The sequence below is a fragment of the Anopheles cruzii genome, chromosome 2 (genome assembly GCF_943734635.1).
Source record: "Anopheles cruzii chromosome 2, idAnoCruzAS_RS32_06, whole genome shotgun sequence".
NCBI classification, from domain to species: Eukaryota; Metazoa; Arthropoda; class Insecta; order Diptera; family Culicidae; genus Anopheles; species Anopheles cruzii.
The window spans coordinates 396749-414584 of NC_069144.1; the positions used below are offsets into that span (position 1 = coordinate 396749).

The window sequence follows — 17836 nt, forward strand, 5'->3', positions numbered from 1 at the left end:
GAAAACCAAAACAATTATGATGGGGACATTATTATTGCAACACACGTAATATTGTTATATTGATCTCTCGCACATGTACACTTGTTTTGCTGAACCAATATATGCTGTTTTCCTTTTCCTTTTTCTCTCTCTCTCCCAATTCTCCTTTTGAAAACTCTATGTCTCGTTCCTTCCCTTATTTACCCGTAATTTTCCACTTCAATACTTTACATATTGTTTTCGTACATTGTTATGTTTCGAGTGAGCAAACTAAAGACCAAACTTCGAATGAAAGAAGAAAGCACGAGTCACAAGTCTAAATTGTTTTACAGTTATTCGAATAATTAGAGCGGATTTCGCAAGGTGTATAAAAAACACGTAAAGATGGTCTGTAGACCCCTGTTGTTTTAGCAGTTTGAAGGAAACGAAAAATGGAGGAATGTTTTTAAGTTAGTTTCAAGTTTGTCTCCATTTTGCACAACTTAAGAAGCAACAGTTATTAGCGATACGTTTGTGTTTTGGTTAGATAAAATCTGATGTCGCAACAGACAAGTACACACCGATCGTTATCATATTTATTGCGCGATGTTAGTTATATTTCCAAGGTCCAATATGTATTTTAAAAAATTCCTCACCATCTCACTATCTCACAATCGGTTTTTGAATGAAATTTTCCGGTAACGTCGAACAAGAGCGGTTTGATTACGACAGAATGCACGAATTACGCTTTCCGCCCAAACTTTTGTCCTGAATCTGCTGCAGGTGCTGTAGTTGTGCGACGGATGGAACGTGGACACTCGGTGACGCTTGGGGTGTTGCTGGTGCCGGTGAACTTCCGGTGCTGGTTTGCTGCGGAAGCGACTGGCGTCTCCGGCGTCGCAGCGCAGGACTAAGGTTGTACGTTATCTTCGCCTGCACCAGTAGCTCCTTGAAGATCTGTGGCGGAGAAAGACAAACACAGATCCGCGGATTAGGACGAAACGAGTGGAAAGTAGGGTAGAAAGCTACCAACCTGCGATACGTTTCGGTTAAGTTTGGCGGAAGCTTCGACGAAACCGTTTTCCCAGTCCACTGTTACCATGGATTCCGTTGTGTCACGTGCTATCTGTTGAATGCAGGGTCATGAAATATTTCAACATGAAATGTTGCGCGTGCTATAAAACAGATTTGAATCGACCTTTCGAGGAACCGTTTAACGCTGTTTCCTTTCGGTGTAACAATCCACAATCAAAACTTATGTTAACTATTTCCAAATAGTTTGTTCAGTTAAATGAAATTAGCATAATTTGCCAACCTTACTCTGATGACTAGTAACCAGATAAAACAACGACTAAAATCATCAAGGGTGCAAATGATCATGCAACATCTCCAAACAATCAATTTGATCCAGTCTAGAGTCAACCAGACTGAAATATCAGCTTCTTCGAAACAATTCACTCCGTTCGTTCAGCTCCATCAAGATCCCCGTTGATAAGGACCTTATATTGGACACTCAACACTCAAGAGCCCAGCCGCCGTCGTCAATGATACTACAGAACGAATCGTCGAATGATCCGGAAAACAACTCGACTTGCCACACTTAACGAAACTTTGGAATTTCCGATTACAGCGAGCCTTCGCGGGGCACAAAACCATTATCTGCGAACAACGAAACACTCGCGAGAGGCGCCTTCGAGAGCAGTTCGAGCATTTGTCAGAAAGAACCCCGCGGTCACAATTGAATCTATCGGAGAATTAAATCAATCAGATAAATTCAAAGAAGAGTTTTTCTCGAGAAAAATCCGGTCCAAAGAAATATCGGTCCACCGTCAACATGCGGCCGTAGTCCTGCTTCTTACCTGCCGCAGGTCTTCATCATCGTCGCTGAGATCGGTTTTGTTGCCGACGACCACAATCGGTACCGCCGTGGTCGATTTGATCTCGTGAATCTGCTCACGTATCGCTTTCACCTCCTCGAACGTGACGCTGTCCGTGATGTCGTACACCAGGATAAACGCATCGGCGGACGAGATGGAGAGCGCCCTCATGGCCGGAAACTGTACGAAAAAGAATGAAGCGGGATAAGAGAAGCAACGACGTATTAGATATTGAAAAGGGTAATTACGAAACAGATTAATGTAAGTCGGCGTGCGCTTTTGGGAGGGCATCGTTGCTTGTAATTTAACCATTAAATGGATTCCGGCTTAGATTGTTTGCTTGTAGCGAAACGAAGAAACTTAACCATGAAAGAAACTTCGCAAAATAAACGGACGCTTCTAGACAAAGACCCGACACAAGGGCCCTGTGCCCTGGATGGGCCTGTCACACGTGTTGTTTCGCAATTTGCACGCATTTTGGGCGAAACTTTTATGTAACCCCATTAATCTAGCAGAGCGTCTGGGCACACCAGGCCAGCTGTACGTTCCCAGGCCTGCTGAAACATTCACCGGGCCCGAGCAGGGCATTAAGAAGGTGTCCTTAAATCATGCCACCGGAACCTGTGGCCCGGACGATAAACGGCGACTTAGATTAGGGCTAAATTTTTAATAGCTTCGTAAAGCCAACAGCCAAACTTCATTCATCCCCAGCAAAGGAAGGACATGGGCACACACACACGCGGGGAGTGGCGGCCCGTTGACCAAGGGTTGGTGTCCGTTCGTAAAAATCGATTGCGTCATCGTGGTACCATTTTTCCCGCGGCGAAAACCTCCCTCAAGGAGCGCCCCGGTGTGCGGTCCCTTGTTTCGGGACGTAATTTTGCGGATTACAAATTACATCGCACCTTTTTCTCTGGCTTATTACCTTTTTTTGTAAGGAAGCGAGTGATTTATCTGCTGGTCGCCGGTGGGTTCACTTGCAAGGTGGGTCTGCGTCCATTTTCCGAATTCACGCGCTATGACCCAGGGCTTAGGCTAGGCGCTTTGATACGCCGGGAGCGACATCAAAGATATAACTTCGAGGATAATATTTTTCCCTCCGTAATGTGGGCTCCCAGCATAACCTGAGCCGCCCGAGAAGCGCCCTCTCCAAAACATGATCCTTTAAGGTCCGGCGCCTAGGCAAAGTTGCTCGAGACTTTGTTGCATCCACCGTTCCCTCGGCTCGGCTAGAGGAAAGCTTAGTCACAGCAGGGCTGGATCGTAAAAATAGTAAAACGAAAGTACATCAAATATGAACCCGACAGCTTCTCTCGGACAGCCGGCCCGGTACGCACAAATGGGCGCTGGAGTGGAAAAGAAAAGTTAACACCAGCGGACACCAGCAAGCAGGCTAGGAACAAATCGCGACGGCAACGGCTGTCACGGGATGGGGCAAATATTGGTTTTTCTGTTCCGGTTCCGCTCGTAAGCGCGGCCAAAGTTTCCGCGCAGAAAGCGCCCCGAAGTGACGGACCGAGAGGCGGGAAAAGTGTTAACCAGCGTGGCCGGACTATCACTTTTTACGCACCAAGCCGTGTTTTGCGTCGTGCACACGGGCCCCGGGCTAACGGCTCGGCTCGGCTCCGGGCACTGGACGTTGGTTTCGCTTTCGTTTTTCTTTTTTCATCATTTTCACAAAAAGCACTCACCGGGCAGAAATTGGAGCGGTTTTTGCTCGACCGGGCTCGAGCCATTGTTTCGCGCCTGGGTTGCGTGTCAGATGCTATGGCTATTGCGAAGGCGGTGCCCGGGAAAGGTGATAATCGTATCTGATGCTACGACTGCGCCAGAAAAATTGAACGATTTTACCGCGAAAGGATCAGCTTTCGAGCAGTTGCTTCTACGGAAGGGTGCGGCACGCTCCGACTTTGTGCAGTCACTGGTAAACAGTAAGCACCTCCATAGTCAAATCGGCGGCTGAACACGTCAATCAATGACGTCCCTTATAAGCCGGTAACAAACTTTCGTGAGGAACCAGCGCTTTCACATGAGAATTCAACACTCTTTATAGGATGGAACACTCTTTATTGTTTTCACACTTTCGAGAAGAGGACACTCTTTATTGCATGTTATATTCGATGCCTCTTATGCCTCTAATTCGATTCGAATGTTTACAGCATATATACCTCAACTCAATTAACATTCTACAGTGCTCATAACACGAACGTTTAGTTTAGATATTTAAATTCCATTGTATCTTTTATTCGAAGAAGTTTGTGAACTTTATTCAAATAATGGCGTTATCAACACATACAATTAACTGCATAAACAAGTTGGACAAACATCACGGTGAAACATCAAATTGACGACCGCTTCCATTTGCACCGAACTCTCAACGTTGGGCGCCTAGGGACTAGAACTAGTCCCTAATTAAACTGGCAAACAGATTTTAATGAAATTCCATAGGGTAATGCTACAGCGATGGCCACGCTCCGTATTGGAATACACTCGCATTCTGTTCGAATGTCTCTCTCTTTTTCTCTCTTTCTCTCCTACTTTCTATCCCTTTCCGGTATTCAGTTTGAACTCCGTTCAATACACATCCATTCTAAGGAGGAGGGCAAGATCAAAGACCGACTCCCGGCGGACACAACGGAGACAACCCCCCGTCGGCGAGGTGAGGTGAACGTTACAGTGGCTTAAAAGGGAGCAGACTGCACGAATCGGTACTTACCTCGTAGGATCCGGAGGTGTCCAGGATGTCGAGTGTGAGATTTACGCCATTCACCGAGAAGTGGCCATGGTGCATCTCCTCGACCGTGCGCTTGTACTTCGGCGAAAAGCTGCTGTACAGGAACTGCGTGATGACGGAGCTTTTGCCCACCTTTGCCGCACCCATCATCACGATCTTGTGACGCACGTTGGAGTTGATCGAATTTTCATCGTTCTTGATGGGTCTGGAATGCGAGATGAAAGAAATGTTACGGTGAAGAGCTACAGAGTCCAAATTTTGGCCGACCATCGAGGATTTCAACGCCACGATTAAGCAAACAACGGTGAAATCTTCGCCAAGGACTCGCGTAAATCCAGCGTCTTACCGGCGGTCCAAAGCTCACGTCAACCTTTTCATTACTGACACTGATTTAATATGAATTTTAAAATATTAATGGACGACGTCATGGCGGAAAATGAGGTTTTCGAATCTGAAATAATTCCCTCGAAAAGGAAAATGAATTAACGTTGCTTAATGCCTCAAAGAGGATAATACGAGCCGGAATGGAAGACAAAAGTAATGTTGCTGATCTTTTAATCAAACGAAACACCAAAGAAAGCAAACTCAGACATTCTTAAGCGATTTTTTGGAAATGATTGATGGAAAAACTCCTATCAATCACTCGGTGGGATTCGATCATTTGGCGACAACTGCTTCCGAGCGCGCTTTGGGGAACGTCCTGCAGTTGCTCTCTTAACAAACGGGAGAGCGAGTGTAAATGACGAACTTCTGCTCCGCACACAGACACACACAAGCACAGGCAAAATAAAGGACAGGAAGTATAAATAAAGGCTATTCATGTCCCAGGCGAGTTCCGACGAAAAATGCCGACGAGCGTTCATTCGCACGATTTTCTTTTCGCATTTCAACAACGTCATCATCGGAAGAAGCGACAAACATGCGTTTAAAAAAGATCCATCCATTCCCTGTGGGGCCTCGCAATTGCTTCTAATGGCAATCAGAGCCAAGTGAGAGAAAAAGCGGCACAAAGATGACTCGGCCAAGTATCCCGTGGGAACATGGCCAGCACCGGATTCGGTGTTTGCGCGATAAGTTCGATCGGCCAATCGATAAAAACGGAATCATGCCCCTCCCGTGGGTGAGATCTCCATAACTGAAGCGTAGAATAAGTAAATTCCAAAATCAGAACACTATGGCCACCGACTAGAAACTGGCCTGTAAAGTAAATAACATTACGTGAAACAAAATTGATTGGTTTCGGTTTACATAACTGCCCACGATTTTCCATTTCTCCGTAGCTAATTGTAACAACACGCCATCAGTTTGTTTCGTGGTGTCAAATTATTAATTTCCAAGTATCAATCAAAAGCGTAAGAAACGCCAATTTACATTTAAAATCAAACGACTAGCACCAAACGGTATTCGTTGTAATTTATCCACGATGGCGTTGGAAGTCCTTTGCAATACAAATAAATACGATTCGCTCTTTGGGAATGAATTACAGTCATTTATTTGACACCCGTCATTTGTGTCTCTCGGCTGACTATGATTTGATACGTTGAACGATACGTTGATACTTCTTCACACATCGAACTATCAAAATATCGTGTCAATATTTAACATGTTTTCTTCGACGATTAAAAGCTTTTGGTATATTGTGCTCCCATTTTCTGAGAGATTACGCAGTTTTTGGCTTTAGTCCCATCTACAGAAGCGACGAAGAGAAAACAGGATGCGGTTTCTTAAGCCGCATCACTTCATTGTATCCCATTTGCCACAGCTGCTCCGTGACGATGGGGCCGTAATCTACTTTCACCGACTTGTGGTTTAATTTCAAATTTTCGCGCAGAGCCACTTTACGTGAGCTACGTCGCGAAAAGCGAGCAAAAGCCCCCGGAAATAGGCAATATTTTTAATCCCACTTCCATCGCGATACACGACTCGTGGTTTGCCCTGCTCTCTGTGGCCCCGTCACCGAATTACACGAAATACACTTCGATCCTAATAAATAAAGCCCCTGGTTTGGCTGCCGGTGGTGTGCCACCAGAAATGTCACGTGACGTGACCGAGCGGGGACGTGGAAATATTGCTATAAATCCTGAAACTCCTCGACGATAACCTACGCCATGATTCATGTCACCCCCCAAAACGCGCCAGCCGCCTCGGCTTTCTTTGCGATTATTTATGTGTTTCCCGCTTCAAATGGCGTCGTTTCATTTAGATGATCTTGGGCGCTCCGAAGTCGGTCCTACAGTTACATGCGACCCCAACAGCCCACATCTTCCTGGCTGGACTGGACAACGGTTGATTTGCGATGGCCTTGATCGTCGGCTAGTCTGGGCTTCAATTTAGCAACCTGACACCAGCATTCCAGTGGTGGCCCAATGAGCCTAGGAAGCCCCGCGTGTACTTACTTTTCACGCTTTGGCCGATCCTCGGTGGAGTCATCTTTCATGAACGATGGCTGCAGGCTGAATCGCCGCCGAAGATGTCGGCCTTTCATTTTTCACGACTTGCGACCCGAAAAACAGTGGAGCTTTAAAGGACGAGGCGCGTCGCTTGGGCCGTGGAGCACTCCGTAAAAGTCCAATCAAGGCGGACCGAGGCGGACGCAGCCGTTCGCCTTGTGTAGGCTGTCTCGGTAATCGCGTCCGGCGCGCTTCAGATGGTTCGCGGAAAATCTGGAAAAGAAATACAAGAAAGAAACGGTAACCCATGAAACATTGAACCGCGCTGTGTCGTTTTGTCGGCACTTGAAAGTATCCTTGTGCCATTGCACCCACTCGCCGACAGCAGCAGCTGGCGTTAAGTGCTGCGAAGAGAAGGTGCTTGGCGATTGAGAGCGAAACGTGCCGGACGTGACGGTTGCCCGAGCACGACGGTGGACAGCCAAACATTCGTATTCAAGTGGCCGGGACCACATTTGGCTGCCGGGGACGTTTCGAAATTAATATTCATTCCAGGGCACCAGGGCGTCCAACCAGAGCACCGACGCGACGCATCAATGAAAAGACGCACGTCCCGGGAGAGATAATCCTTATAAGATATCCAGCCAGCCAGCCGTTGGTCAGTCGGGCTTAAGAAACGGTGCCAGACCTGGCACGGCCCAGGAAGTTATGGTGATGAAAAACTAATGACTAATTTTGCGCTTGAAAATTTGATTTGAAATCGCTTTCGGGAGTGTGCAACTATTTCTATTCGATTAAAATGTGGCGTACGCTGCTTGAGAATTCGGATTACGAGTTTTAGCAGCGGCAGCACCAGCCAACGAAGAAGGATTCAGCCATTCAGTGCCCGGTGGTTTTAATGAAATGGCTGAGGATTACAAGCGGAATTAAAAAATACTCAGCAAATGCTTCAGAATTATAGTATTAAAAATAACATTGCTTCACGTTTTTGAATCAAGACAATCGTCCTTCGGTCCTTCGTTTCCAGTGCCTGAGAAGGTACCGGCTCTCCGTGGTAACTCAACTAACAACCCCTGAGACTCCTGAAGTCTGCCTAATGCAAATCTATAATCAATAGCTCACCTTCAATCACAAACACCCCAACAACTAATGCGCCACATGTTGCATGATGAAAAGAAACGCGAACGGAGCGATTTGCACACATTTGCATAAGCCCGTTTGTCGATGGTTTTGCCGATTACGAGCCCACATTATGAATCAGTGCAACAAAGAACACCTCAAATGGCATAAATTACATTCCGAATCGCAGCCCCGTCGTAACCCGCTCGACAGGGCACTTGAGCCGACGAACCACAAAACACTCCACAAGCCGAGCAGCAATCAGTAACGATCAGGACGGCATCAGCGTCGAGGGTGCAGATAGTTGTCTAATTCCACACGGCTCCGACCGACCCAATCCGGCACTGCCAACCCCTGCAACACTCTAATCGAATTCGCCCGCACAGCTGTCGGGTATTAATTGTACATAATATTGCTACAGATCGGTGTGCTTTTTACGTGTCGCCCGTTCTAGGGCAATGCAATTTCATTACAACCGTTCCCTCGTTGAAGGAGACGAACCAACGGAACCGGGCAAAACGACAACGACAACGACGACGACGACGTGTTTCAATTATTCATCCTATTAAATTCTCATCATTCCGTAGCGCATTTCAAAGAGTGTGTTCACCTTCAAATTAGCTCCCACTAAGTATGCATCCACACATTGGCAAGCATTCCAGAGTTCTTGGGCCGGTGGAATGCTCCACAGTGGCATAATCGGATGCTGTTAATATGCACCACACTTTATGGAGCTGCCAACCGAATCGGAATCGGCCATCGTTATTGGTCTAAACTATCAAACTGGAAGAACAGTTTAAAATAACTAACAAGATGGAGGAACTAGTTAAGTGTAATTGGATAGATAAAGAATACATTTACTGCGAAAACCTTAGAAGAGTAAGTGCATACATTCTCTAGTTCCCAACTCAACGTTATAGCCGTCTACATGACGCATCCGCCCCGGGGGGAAACCAGACAAATTACACGCCCTACAACTGCTACTAAGTACCGAACACTTTTCGTCTTAATTTCGTGACCCAGCAAGTGGTGGCGTTGGCCAGTAAAAAAACGCAACGTCCCCCATCAAATATCCTTTCAGCCGCACAAACGGAAAAACCGATACCGCATTACCGTCATCAATGCACTCGGATTCCAATTTCCTGTCGGTAATTGCTTTCTTTTTTATGACCCTGTAACCTTCTTCGGACGGCCTCGTCCGGGTGATGAGCGCGCTTTCGAAAGCTCGTGCCCTCGTTAGGGTTTCCCTGTCTCTCTCTTTCTTTCTCTCCAGTGCCATGTCCAAAAAGGACACGCAGGACACTGGCGCAGGATGTTTCGCTGATCGTGCGTCGCTTGGCTTCGCCGGCGGTGACGGAATGAATTATTTGCTGAATTTTAATTAACCTTCCGAGTGACGATTTCGATGCGAGAGTGTTTCAAATACCAAAAGGACACCAGGATGGCCGTGACGCACGCTCCAGTGGCCAGGCCAGGATGGTGAACGGTTTCGACGAGAGACTGAACGAAGGGATTTTATAATTAATTTATGAATTATGCTGTCGTTTGATGCTTTATCGTTTCTGTCGTACCGCTTCCGGCGGCCGGGGCCGAAGCCGAGGGTCGTGAGCAGCGCTAATGAGGGGTAATGTTTGTGTTGGAATGTACGTGGCAATAAGCGGTGGTAGCGAGGTTCCCGATAGGTTCCGTTTGCAGTTCAATCATGAGAATGGCCCACTTTTCCGAATTGCAAAATCATTCTGAGGTCACCAACCACAACCGGACAGAGCTGGGACCAGATATTGCGTGTGGCCCCACCGGTGTCCCTACTGTCGGTGTGCCCGAGATGAACCCACGATAATTGAAACGGGTGCCGGAGCTAAAAATAAACGGCCCCGTGAAGCCCGCCAACAAATTAACATATTATGAAGCACAACTCGGTAAGCTGCAGAAAGCCACCCCGGAGATCAAGGCCGTGGGTTCTAATTTGGGGCACAAGTTTGTTTTATCATTGCCCATACCCTCCATCCCCGAACTAACCCCGCTGGAAGTCATTCAAACAAGAGACGAACGGCTTGGACCCTTTACGGGTCCCTTTTGAAAGCACGATTAAGATGTTTCCGGTACCGCTTTTGTGGTTTCTGAGGATGGATGTTCACGACTCCCGGGACACTGTCTTGTGTTCGCCAATTCGACTCAGAGCGTGTCAGGTAAAGAACTGGCACGCTTCAAAAAAGGTCTCCGGTTTGCGGATGGATAGTGGGGGCTTCGGAACGCTGTCGGCCGGCGGGTGGCCATGATTAATGAACGTAGCTTATGATCTTACTTTGCTCGGACCTATCGGACGTCATACACCATATCGTACTGTGGTCTTCGGGTTCACCGTGAAGGGCGCCCAGGAAAACGCTTTAACTCCACCCGGAAATACGCTTCCGCCACCGGATATTTGTTGGTCCAACGCCAATGTATCTCGGTCGAAACATTTTGCACTAAAACAGGATCAGTTGCGGTGGCACATCGCAGCCATTTAAGATGGATAAAAATCATAAGTTCTTGAGGTTTCTATTCTTTACGGTGGTTAGTCTTCAAATGAATGGTATCTTAATAACTTAAGACGACAAATTCACACGAAAAGCTGGCATTATTTTCTTCGCTTTTTTGCTTACAGTTTTTCTGTAATGCTGATTATAAAACAATGTTGCTGTCGAATATCAGTCAATTAAGAACAACACACGATTGGGTCTTACAATAGACCCAATCCAATCCACAGAAAAGGCACAGTCACAAGTACTGCACTTGAACCAAAATAGACTTTAAACAGCCCCAGACAGCCAGACATCCACCGCGCACGTGCGACAAGCAATCATCCGTGGCCGTGGATTGGCAATGAAACGTCCAACATTCAGCTATCGTGGTGCACTGCGGTGGGTTTATGGCGGGAGCCCCGTTCCCAGCCGGGCAATCCGATACGCAGCACGTTTCCAGCACCAAAGTCTCACGTGATTTGACGCCGAAAAGTGTCTACCATTTGTCGATCCAGGGCCTCGCGGCTCGCGTTTCCGCCAGTCACGAGTGATACGCGGGCGAATAAAATGTATCACGCCCCCCGATGATGGTGATGATGATGATGATGGATGACATGTGGGCCCGTGGGGTGGACCTCCCGAAACCAGATTATTGACAAATCCAAACAATCATCCCACGGTCGGTGGGTAATCGGACGTTCGGTACTACTGAGGGACGGGGCCGGCTTTTACGATCCGGTCCACAGACTATTTATGGTGCATTCCTCTTCAAAGGCCCGCTCAAGTGTCACACACTTGGCTCGCAGAACTGGGACGCTCAGTGTGCCAAGGGCTTCGGAACTTGAACAACGTTGCGCTCGCAGGCTCTTCCTATTACCAAGTACAGCGATGGGCCGGTTCTTCCTGTGCGTTGTGGTGGCTATCGTAAGTGTTGATGTGTCGCTCGCAAACGTGATCACTGCTGCTCGCCGCAGATTCGATGCCGATCAACGGCATCCCCGGTCGGACAGCCGCGCTTGGAACAGTGTGCCCGTGTACGATGGGCTCGAAGAAACGTCCGAGTATTGGCGCAACAAGGCCCAGAATACCCTGCAGGATCATGCATCCCGGGCCCGTGACGAACGAAAGGCGAAGAACGTGGTGTACTTCATCGGCGACGGGATGTCGCTACCGACGGTGGCCGCCACACGAATGTATCTGGGCAACGAAAATGTGTCGCTCTCGTTCGAGCAGTTCCCGTACTTTGGCCTCTCGAAGACGTACTGCGTGGATCGGCAAGTAGCGGACTCGGCCTGCACGGCCACGGCCTACATCTCGGGTGTTAAGACCAACTACGGCATGATCAACGTTGGTGCCAGTGTAAAGCGCAGTACCTGCGAGTACGACCACGAAGCGACCGAGTTTCTGGGACTGCTCCAGTGGGCCCAGAAGGCGGGCAAGGCCACGGGAGTCGTAACGAACACGCGCATCACTCACGCCACGCCGGCCGGAACCTACGCCAGCGTCACCGAACGGGACTGGGAAGATGACAGTAAGGTGAACGCCGACTGTTCAGGAACGCCCGCCGAACGCAGACCCCGTGACATTTCTCACCAGCTGGTGTATGGAGAGACTGCGAGCAACCTGAAGGTAGTGCTCGGCTGTGGACGACAAACGTTCCTACCGAAGGGTACGCTGGATGAGGACGGCGTGACGGGTAATCGGGCGGATGGTGTCAACTTGATCGAGGAATGGAAGCGGCTCCGGAGTGAGCGTGGCCGAGCGGAGTATGTGTACGACAAGAAGGGCCTACTGGCGGCCGCCCAAAGCAAGCAATCGGACTATCTACTGGGACTGTTCGACAGCAGCCACTGTCTGTACAATCTGGAGATCGACGAGCAGCAGGTGGGTGATCGGAAGCCAAAGCTGTCGGAGATGGTAGAGGCCGCCCTGGCGGTGCTGGAAGACAGTGCCCAAGGCTACGTGCTGTTCGTCGAAGGAGGCCTGATCGATATGGCGCATCACGGGAACCGTCCGCGCCTGTCACTGGAAGAAACGGCCGAGTTTCATCGAGCCATCGCGTTGGCAAGGCAACGGACGAACGTCAATGATACGCTGATCGTAGTATCCTCCGACCACAGCCACACACTGATGTACAACGGATACCCGGTAAGTACCAGCCCCCCGATAGCGTCTTCGGATCGCAGACCTCTAGACGGTGATTCTTTTGCTTCCAGACACGCGGTAACGATATCCTGGGTATCGCGGACGTCAGCGATATGGACGATTTGCCGTACACCACGCTGAGCTACGCCAACGGCCAGGGATTCTACCAAACGTACGAGGACGGCAACCCGACCAAACGTGCCAACATTAGCGACTACAATCTCCAGAACCACCGGCAGCTTTATTTGGCTACCGTGCCGCTCTCGTCCGAGACGCACGCCGGTGATGACGTCGGCATCTTCGCCAGCGGCCCGAGTGCTCATCTGTTCGAGGGCAGCATGGAGCAAAACGTGATTCCCCTGCTGATCGCCTATGTGGCCAACATCGGTCAGGACCTCGGCTGGGCGCCCGAAGATATTTCAGATCCTATCGATGACAGGGGTAGCGCCGTCCGGACGTCGCTATCATTCCTATTGGCGCTCGTCTCTAGTTTGTCTCTAGTGGTAGTCCCACTCATACAGCGGCTGTAAAGCTGAACGTGATATTCGATAATAAAGGTTAGGTTTACGTATGTAGCCCGTGTGTATGATTTTCTCCTACGGGGAGGCTCCTTGATTGGTCGTCCGAGATGAATTGTTCCATTGGGGTCATTTTATCTCCCGACAGTGCATTGATAACGGCTAATCGACGACCCCCAGCGCTGTCCAACGCCTTACATCATGCAGCGAAGACTAACCACGGTTGCGGCGACGCAACGATGGGTTCAGTTGACAATCGGACAATAGTGACACTGGCTGCGACAATACTGAGCTCGGTGCATCGATGGCTACCCTCGGGAGGTACTTTTACTATCTTCTGCTACTGACGGTGGTTTCCTGCGAACTTCTCCCCCACGGTGGTTAGTATTCTACGGGTGGGCCCTGTACTCCTCAGGGTGTCATAACATGCGCCATCCGCAGGTCGAGTTCGTGATGGACACTCGCGACAGGACAAGAAAGCCGGCCACTCGCCAACGAACCAGAAGCAAAGCTCCGAACCGGAGCAAGGGTTCGAGGAACGCGAACGGGAGAGTGCCTTCTGGCTCGAGCAGGCCCAGGAAACGTTGGTCGGGAAGCTGGAGGAAACACGAAACACTAACCACGCGAAGAACGTGATCTTCTTCATCGGCGACGGCTTGTCATCGCAAACGTTGGCCGCCACGCGCATGTACCTCGGTAACGAAGCAAACACCCTATCATTCGAACACTTCGAGGCCACCGGCACCGTGCGGACGTACTGCGTGGATCATCAAGTGGCGGACTCGGCCTGCAGCGCCACGGCCTTCTTCTCGGGTGTTAAGACCAACTACGGCATGATCAACGTTGGCCCCAGTGTAAAGCGCAGTAGTTGTGAGTACGACCACGAAGCGACCGAGTTTCTGGGGCTGCTCCAGTGGGCCCAGAAGGCGGGCAAGGCCACGGGAGTCGTAACCAACGCTCGCGTCACTCACGCTACTCCGGCCGGAACCTACGCCAGCGTTACCGAACGGAACTGGGAAGATGACAGTGACGTGAACGGCGATTGTTCCAGTACGCCAGCCGAACGCAGACCGCGTGACACTGGCCATCAACTGGTGTACGGAGAGACGGCCAGCAACCTGAAGGTGGTGCTCGGCTGTGGACGAAAAACTTTGCTACCGAAGGGTACGCTGGATGAAGATGGTGTGTCGGGTAATCGTGAGGATGGCGTCAACTTGATCGAGGAATGGAAGCGGCTCCGGAGTGAGCGTGGCCGAACGGAGTATGTGTACGATAAGAAGGGCCTACTGGCGGCCGCCCAAAGCAAGCAATCGGACTATCTACTGGGACTGTTCGACAGCAGCCACTGTCTGTACAATCTGGAGATTGACGATCAGCAGGTGGGTGATCGGAAGCCAAAGCTGTCGGAGATGGTAGAGGCCGCCCTGGCGGTGCTGGAAGACAGCGACCAAGGCTACGTGCTGTTCGTCGAAGGAGGCTTGATCGACATGGCGCATCACGGGAACCTTCCGCGTCTGTCGCTAGACGAGACGGCAGAGTTTCATCGAGCTATCGGGTTGGCAAGGCAACGGACGAACGTCAACGATACGCTAATCGTAGTATCCTCCGATCACAGTCACACGCTGGTGTACACCGGATTCGCGGTAAGTGACCGCCCTCCGAGAACGCCTTCGGATCGGAGACCTCTAGACGGTGATTCTTCTGCTTCCAGAAGCGCGGCAACGATATCTTGGGCATCGCGGACGTCAGCGATATGGACGATTTGCCGTACACCACGCTGAGCTACGCCAACGGCGAGAGTTTCTACGACACGTACGAGGACGGCAACCCGACCAAGCGTGTCAACATTAGCAACTACAATCTCCAGAACTACTACCAGCGTTATCCAGCCACCGTGCCGCGGGAAGACGAGACGCACGGCGGCGACGACGTCACCATCTACGCCAGCGGCCCGAGCGCTCACCTGTTCAACGGTAATATGGAGCAAAACGTGATTCCCCTGCTAATCGCCTATGTGGCCAACATCGGACAGGACTTCGGCTGGGTGCCCGAAGATATTTCAGATCCTATCGATGACAGGGGTAGAGCCGTCCGGACGTCGCTATCATTGCTGTTGGCGCTCTTCTCGAGTTTGCCCCTGGCGGTGGCCACACTCATACAGCGGCTGTAAGGCTGTACGTAAAATTCGATAATAAAGGTTAGGTTTATGTCTGCGGGTCCCGTGTGTGTCTTTCTTCTGCGGGGAGGCTCCTCGATTGGTAGTCTGAGGTGAATTGTTTCATTGGTGCCATTTTATCTTCCGCCGTTGATAACGCTAATCGACGGCACCCAGCGCTGACTAGCGTTTTACATCACGCAGCGAAGACTAACCACGGTTCCGGCGACGCAACGATGGGTTCAGTTGACAATCGGACAATAGTGACACTGGCTGCGACAATACAGAGCTCGGTGCGGTGATGGCTACCCTCGGGAGGTACTTTTACTATCTTCTGCTACTGACGGTGGTTTCCTGCGAACTCCTCCCCCACGGTGGTTAGTATTCTACGGGTGGGCCCTGTACTCCTCAGGGTGTCATAACATGCGCCATCCGCAGGTCGAGTTCGTGATGGACACTCGCGACAGGACAAGAAAGCCGGCCCTTCGCCACCGAACCCGAAGCAAAGCTCCGAACCGGAGCAAGGGTTCGAGGAGCGCGAACGGGAGAGTGTCTTCTGGTTCGAACAGGGCCAGGAAACGCTGGTCCGGAAGCTGGGCGAAACCCACAACACCAACCACGCGAAGAACGTGATCTTCTTCATCGGCGACGGCATGTCGTCACAAACGTCGGCCGCCACGCGCATGTACCTCGGTAACGAAGCGAACACCTTGTCGTTCGAACACTTCAAGGACACCGGCACCGTGCGGACGTACTGCGTCAACCGGCAGGTCCCGGATTCGTCGTGCACGGCCACCGCGTACCTGTCCGGGGTTAAGATTAACTACGGCATGGTGAACATAGCGGCCTCGGTGCAGAGGTACGCCTGTGACTACGATCAGAACGCGACCGAGTTCGAGGGACTACTCCGGTGGGCGCAGGACGCGGGCAAGAGCACCGGCATCGTGACGACGACGAAGATCACGCACGCGACCCCGGCCGGTGCGTACGCCAGCAGTACCAATCGGTACTGGGAGAACGACGTGGAGGTCGGCGATTCCGGGTGCAACCCCGAGGACGTGGAAGACATCGGCGAGCAGCTGGTGGGCAAGGAGCTGGCTCTGCGTTTCAACGTCGTGATGGGCGGTGGCCGCGGTAACCTGCTGCCGGAGGAAACACTGGACGAGGAAGGCCATCACGGGTACAGACGCGACGGTAAGAATCTGATCGAAGCGTGGAAGCAAGCGCATCAGTCGATGGGCAAGTGGGAGTACGTGTGGAACCGGGACCAGTTGCTGGGGGTCGACGTGAAGAACACCGATTATCTACTCGGGTTGTTCGAGACGGGCCACATGAAGTACAACCTGGAGGTTCAGGAAAGCGCCGAAGCGATGGCGCTCGAGCCAACGCTGGAGGAGATGACCCAGATGGCGATCCGGATGCTGGAAAAGAACCCGAAAGGGTACGTGCTGTTCGTGGAAGGTGGACTGATCGACGTGGCGCACCACGAAACCTGGTCCCGGTTGGCGCTGGACGAAACGGCCGAATACGCGAAAGCGATCGGCACGGCCAGAGCGGCGACCAACGAGCAGGACACACTGATCGTCGTCAGTGCGGATCATACCCACACGCTAACCTACAACGGTTACCCGGTAAGTATCCATCCGGAAGTGATCTCTGGACCGCATCCTCATCTTCTGCATGTTCTGTTGTTCCACCAGAAACGTGGTAACGACATTCTGGGCTTGGGAGACGTCAGCGACGAAGACTTCCTGCCGTTCACAACCCTGAGCTACGCCAACGGGGCCTCCTACTATTGGACGTACACTCCGGAGAACCATGGGGTTCGGGAAGACGTGTCCAAGTACGACTATCGGCAGATGAACCACCGATACATGGCCATGGTTCCGCTCGATGCCGAAACGCACGGTGGGGACGACGTAACCTTTTGGGCATCCGGTCCAATGTCGCACCTCTTCCGTGGAACCTACGAACAGAACACCATCCCGTTGCTGATCTCGTACATCGCCCAGATCGGTGATTACTTCGACGACGGCTCCAATGCCGGAACCGCGCCGTTGGCATCCGTGCCTATCTTACTCATTAGTGCCATCGTGGGAGTTTTGCGACGTTAATGGAGTGTCCGCGTTCATCCTTGGGAGGACCATTCAAGCAGCGTACTTTGATCCCATTCAACGGGTGATTGATTGATTTGCGCCGTGGCGCTCACGGACCGTAGTATCAACCTACTGATACTGTGGCTCGCATTTGCTAATAATAGTTTATCGTACGGAGGGGCCATGACGTTGTAAATACCGCCGGGGGAGAAGGGAGAAGTTAAACCGAATGCATAGTAAGTATGTGTCATATTGTTTTCGAACCAAGGGGCGCCACCAGGGGCACTCAATTAGCCAATAAATGTCAAACATTCGGTTTCGTTGTCTATCAACTGGTGTC

General features: G+C 50.8%; 4 protein-coding genes across 4 annotated transcripts; 3 read left to right on the forward strand and 1 right to left on the reverse strand.

The window, feature by feature from the left end:
- Positions 1–418: 418 nt before the first annotated feature.
- LOC128267417 (ras-related protein Rap1) lies at positions 419–7054 on the reverse strand. Its single transcript, XM_053004248.1, has 5 exons — positions 6966–7054; positions 4552–4774; positions 1818–2015; positions 992–1084; positions 419–915 (listed from the first exon to the last, which is right to left on the reverse strand). Exons 1-5 carry the CDS (start codon positions 7052–7054, stop codon positions 682–684), a joined length of 837 nt encoding a protein of 278 aa, XP_052860208.1. The 3' UTR covers positions 419–681.
- A 4416-nt stretch (positions 7055–11470) lies between these two features.
- LOC128269255 (alkaline phosphatase-like) lies at positions 11471–13257 on the forward strand. Its single transcript, XM_053006664.1, has 2 exons — positions 11471–12730; positions 12799–13257. The coding sequence occupies exons 1-2, from the start codon at positions 11471–11473 to the stop codon at positions 13255–13257; spliced, it is 1719 nt and encodes a 572-aa protein (XP_052862624.1).
- A 227-nt stretch (positions 13258–13484) lies between these two features.
- Positions 13485–15415, forward strand: LOC128269257 (alkaline phosphatase-like). Its single transcript, XM_053006666.1, has 3 exons — positions 13485–13566; positions 13687–14888; positions 14957–15415. The coding sequence occupies exons 1-3, from the start codon at positions 13485–13487 to the stop codon at positions 15413–15415; spliced, it is 1743 nt and encodes a 580-aa protein (XP_052862626.1).
- Positions 15416–15636: 221 nt separating this feature from the next.
- On the forward strand, positions 15637–17514 carry LOC128269261 (membrane-bound alkaline phosphatase-like). Its single transcript, XM_053006671.1, has 3 exons — positions 15637–15640; positions 15839–17031; positions 17101–17514. The coding sequence occupies exons 1-3, from the start codon at positions 15637–15639 to the stop codon at positions 17512–17514; spliced, it is 1611 nt and encodes a 536-aa protein (XP_052862631.1).
- Positions 17515–17836: the final 322 nt, after the last annotated feature.

Excerpts from the sequence above, each read along its gene's own strand:
- LOC128267417 (XM_053004248.1), bottom strand. The coding sequence starts at position 7,054 with ATGAAAGGCCGACATCTTCGGCGGCGATTCAGCCTGCAGCCATCGTTC. Across the intron at positions 4,775-6,965 it reads GATCGGCCAAAGCGTGAAAA|ACCCATCAAGAACGATGAAA; the intron begins GTAAGTACACGC and ends CTCGCATTCCAG. Across the intron at positions 916-991 it reads TTAACCGAAACGTATCGCAG|ATCTTCAAGGAGCTACTGGT; the intron begins GTTGGTAGCTTT and ends TCTCCGCCACAG.
- LOC128269255 (XM_053006664.1), top strand. The coding sequence starts at position 11,471 with ATGGGCCGGTTCTTCCTGTGCGTTGTGGTGGCTATCGTAAGTGTTGAT. Across the intron at positions 12,731-12,798 it reads TGATGTACAACGGATACCCG|ACACGCGGTAACGATATCCT; the intron begins GTAAGTACCAGC and ends TTTTGCTTCCAG.
- LOC128269257 (XM_053006666.1), top strand. The coding sequence starts at position 13,485 with ATGGGTTCAGTTGACAATCGGACAATAGTGACACTGGCTGCGACAATA. Across the intron at positions 13,567-13,686 it reads TCGATGGCTACCCTCGGGAG|GTCGAGTTCGTGATGGACAC; the intron begins GTACTTTTACTA and ends CGCCATCCGCAG. Across the intron at positions 14,889-14,956 it reads TGGTGTACACCGGATTCGCG|AAGCGCGGCAACGATATCTT; the intron begins GTAAGTGACCGC and ends TTCTGCTTCCAG.
- LOC128269261 (XM_053006671.1), top strand. Across the intron at positions 17,032-17,100 it reads TAACCTACAACGGTTACCCG|AAACGTGGTAACGACATTCT; the intron begins GTAAGTATCCAT and ends TTGTTCCACCAG.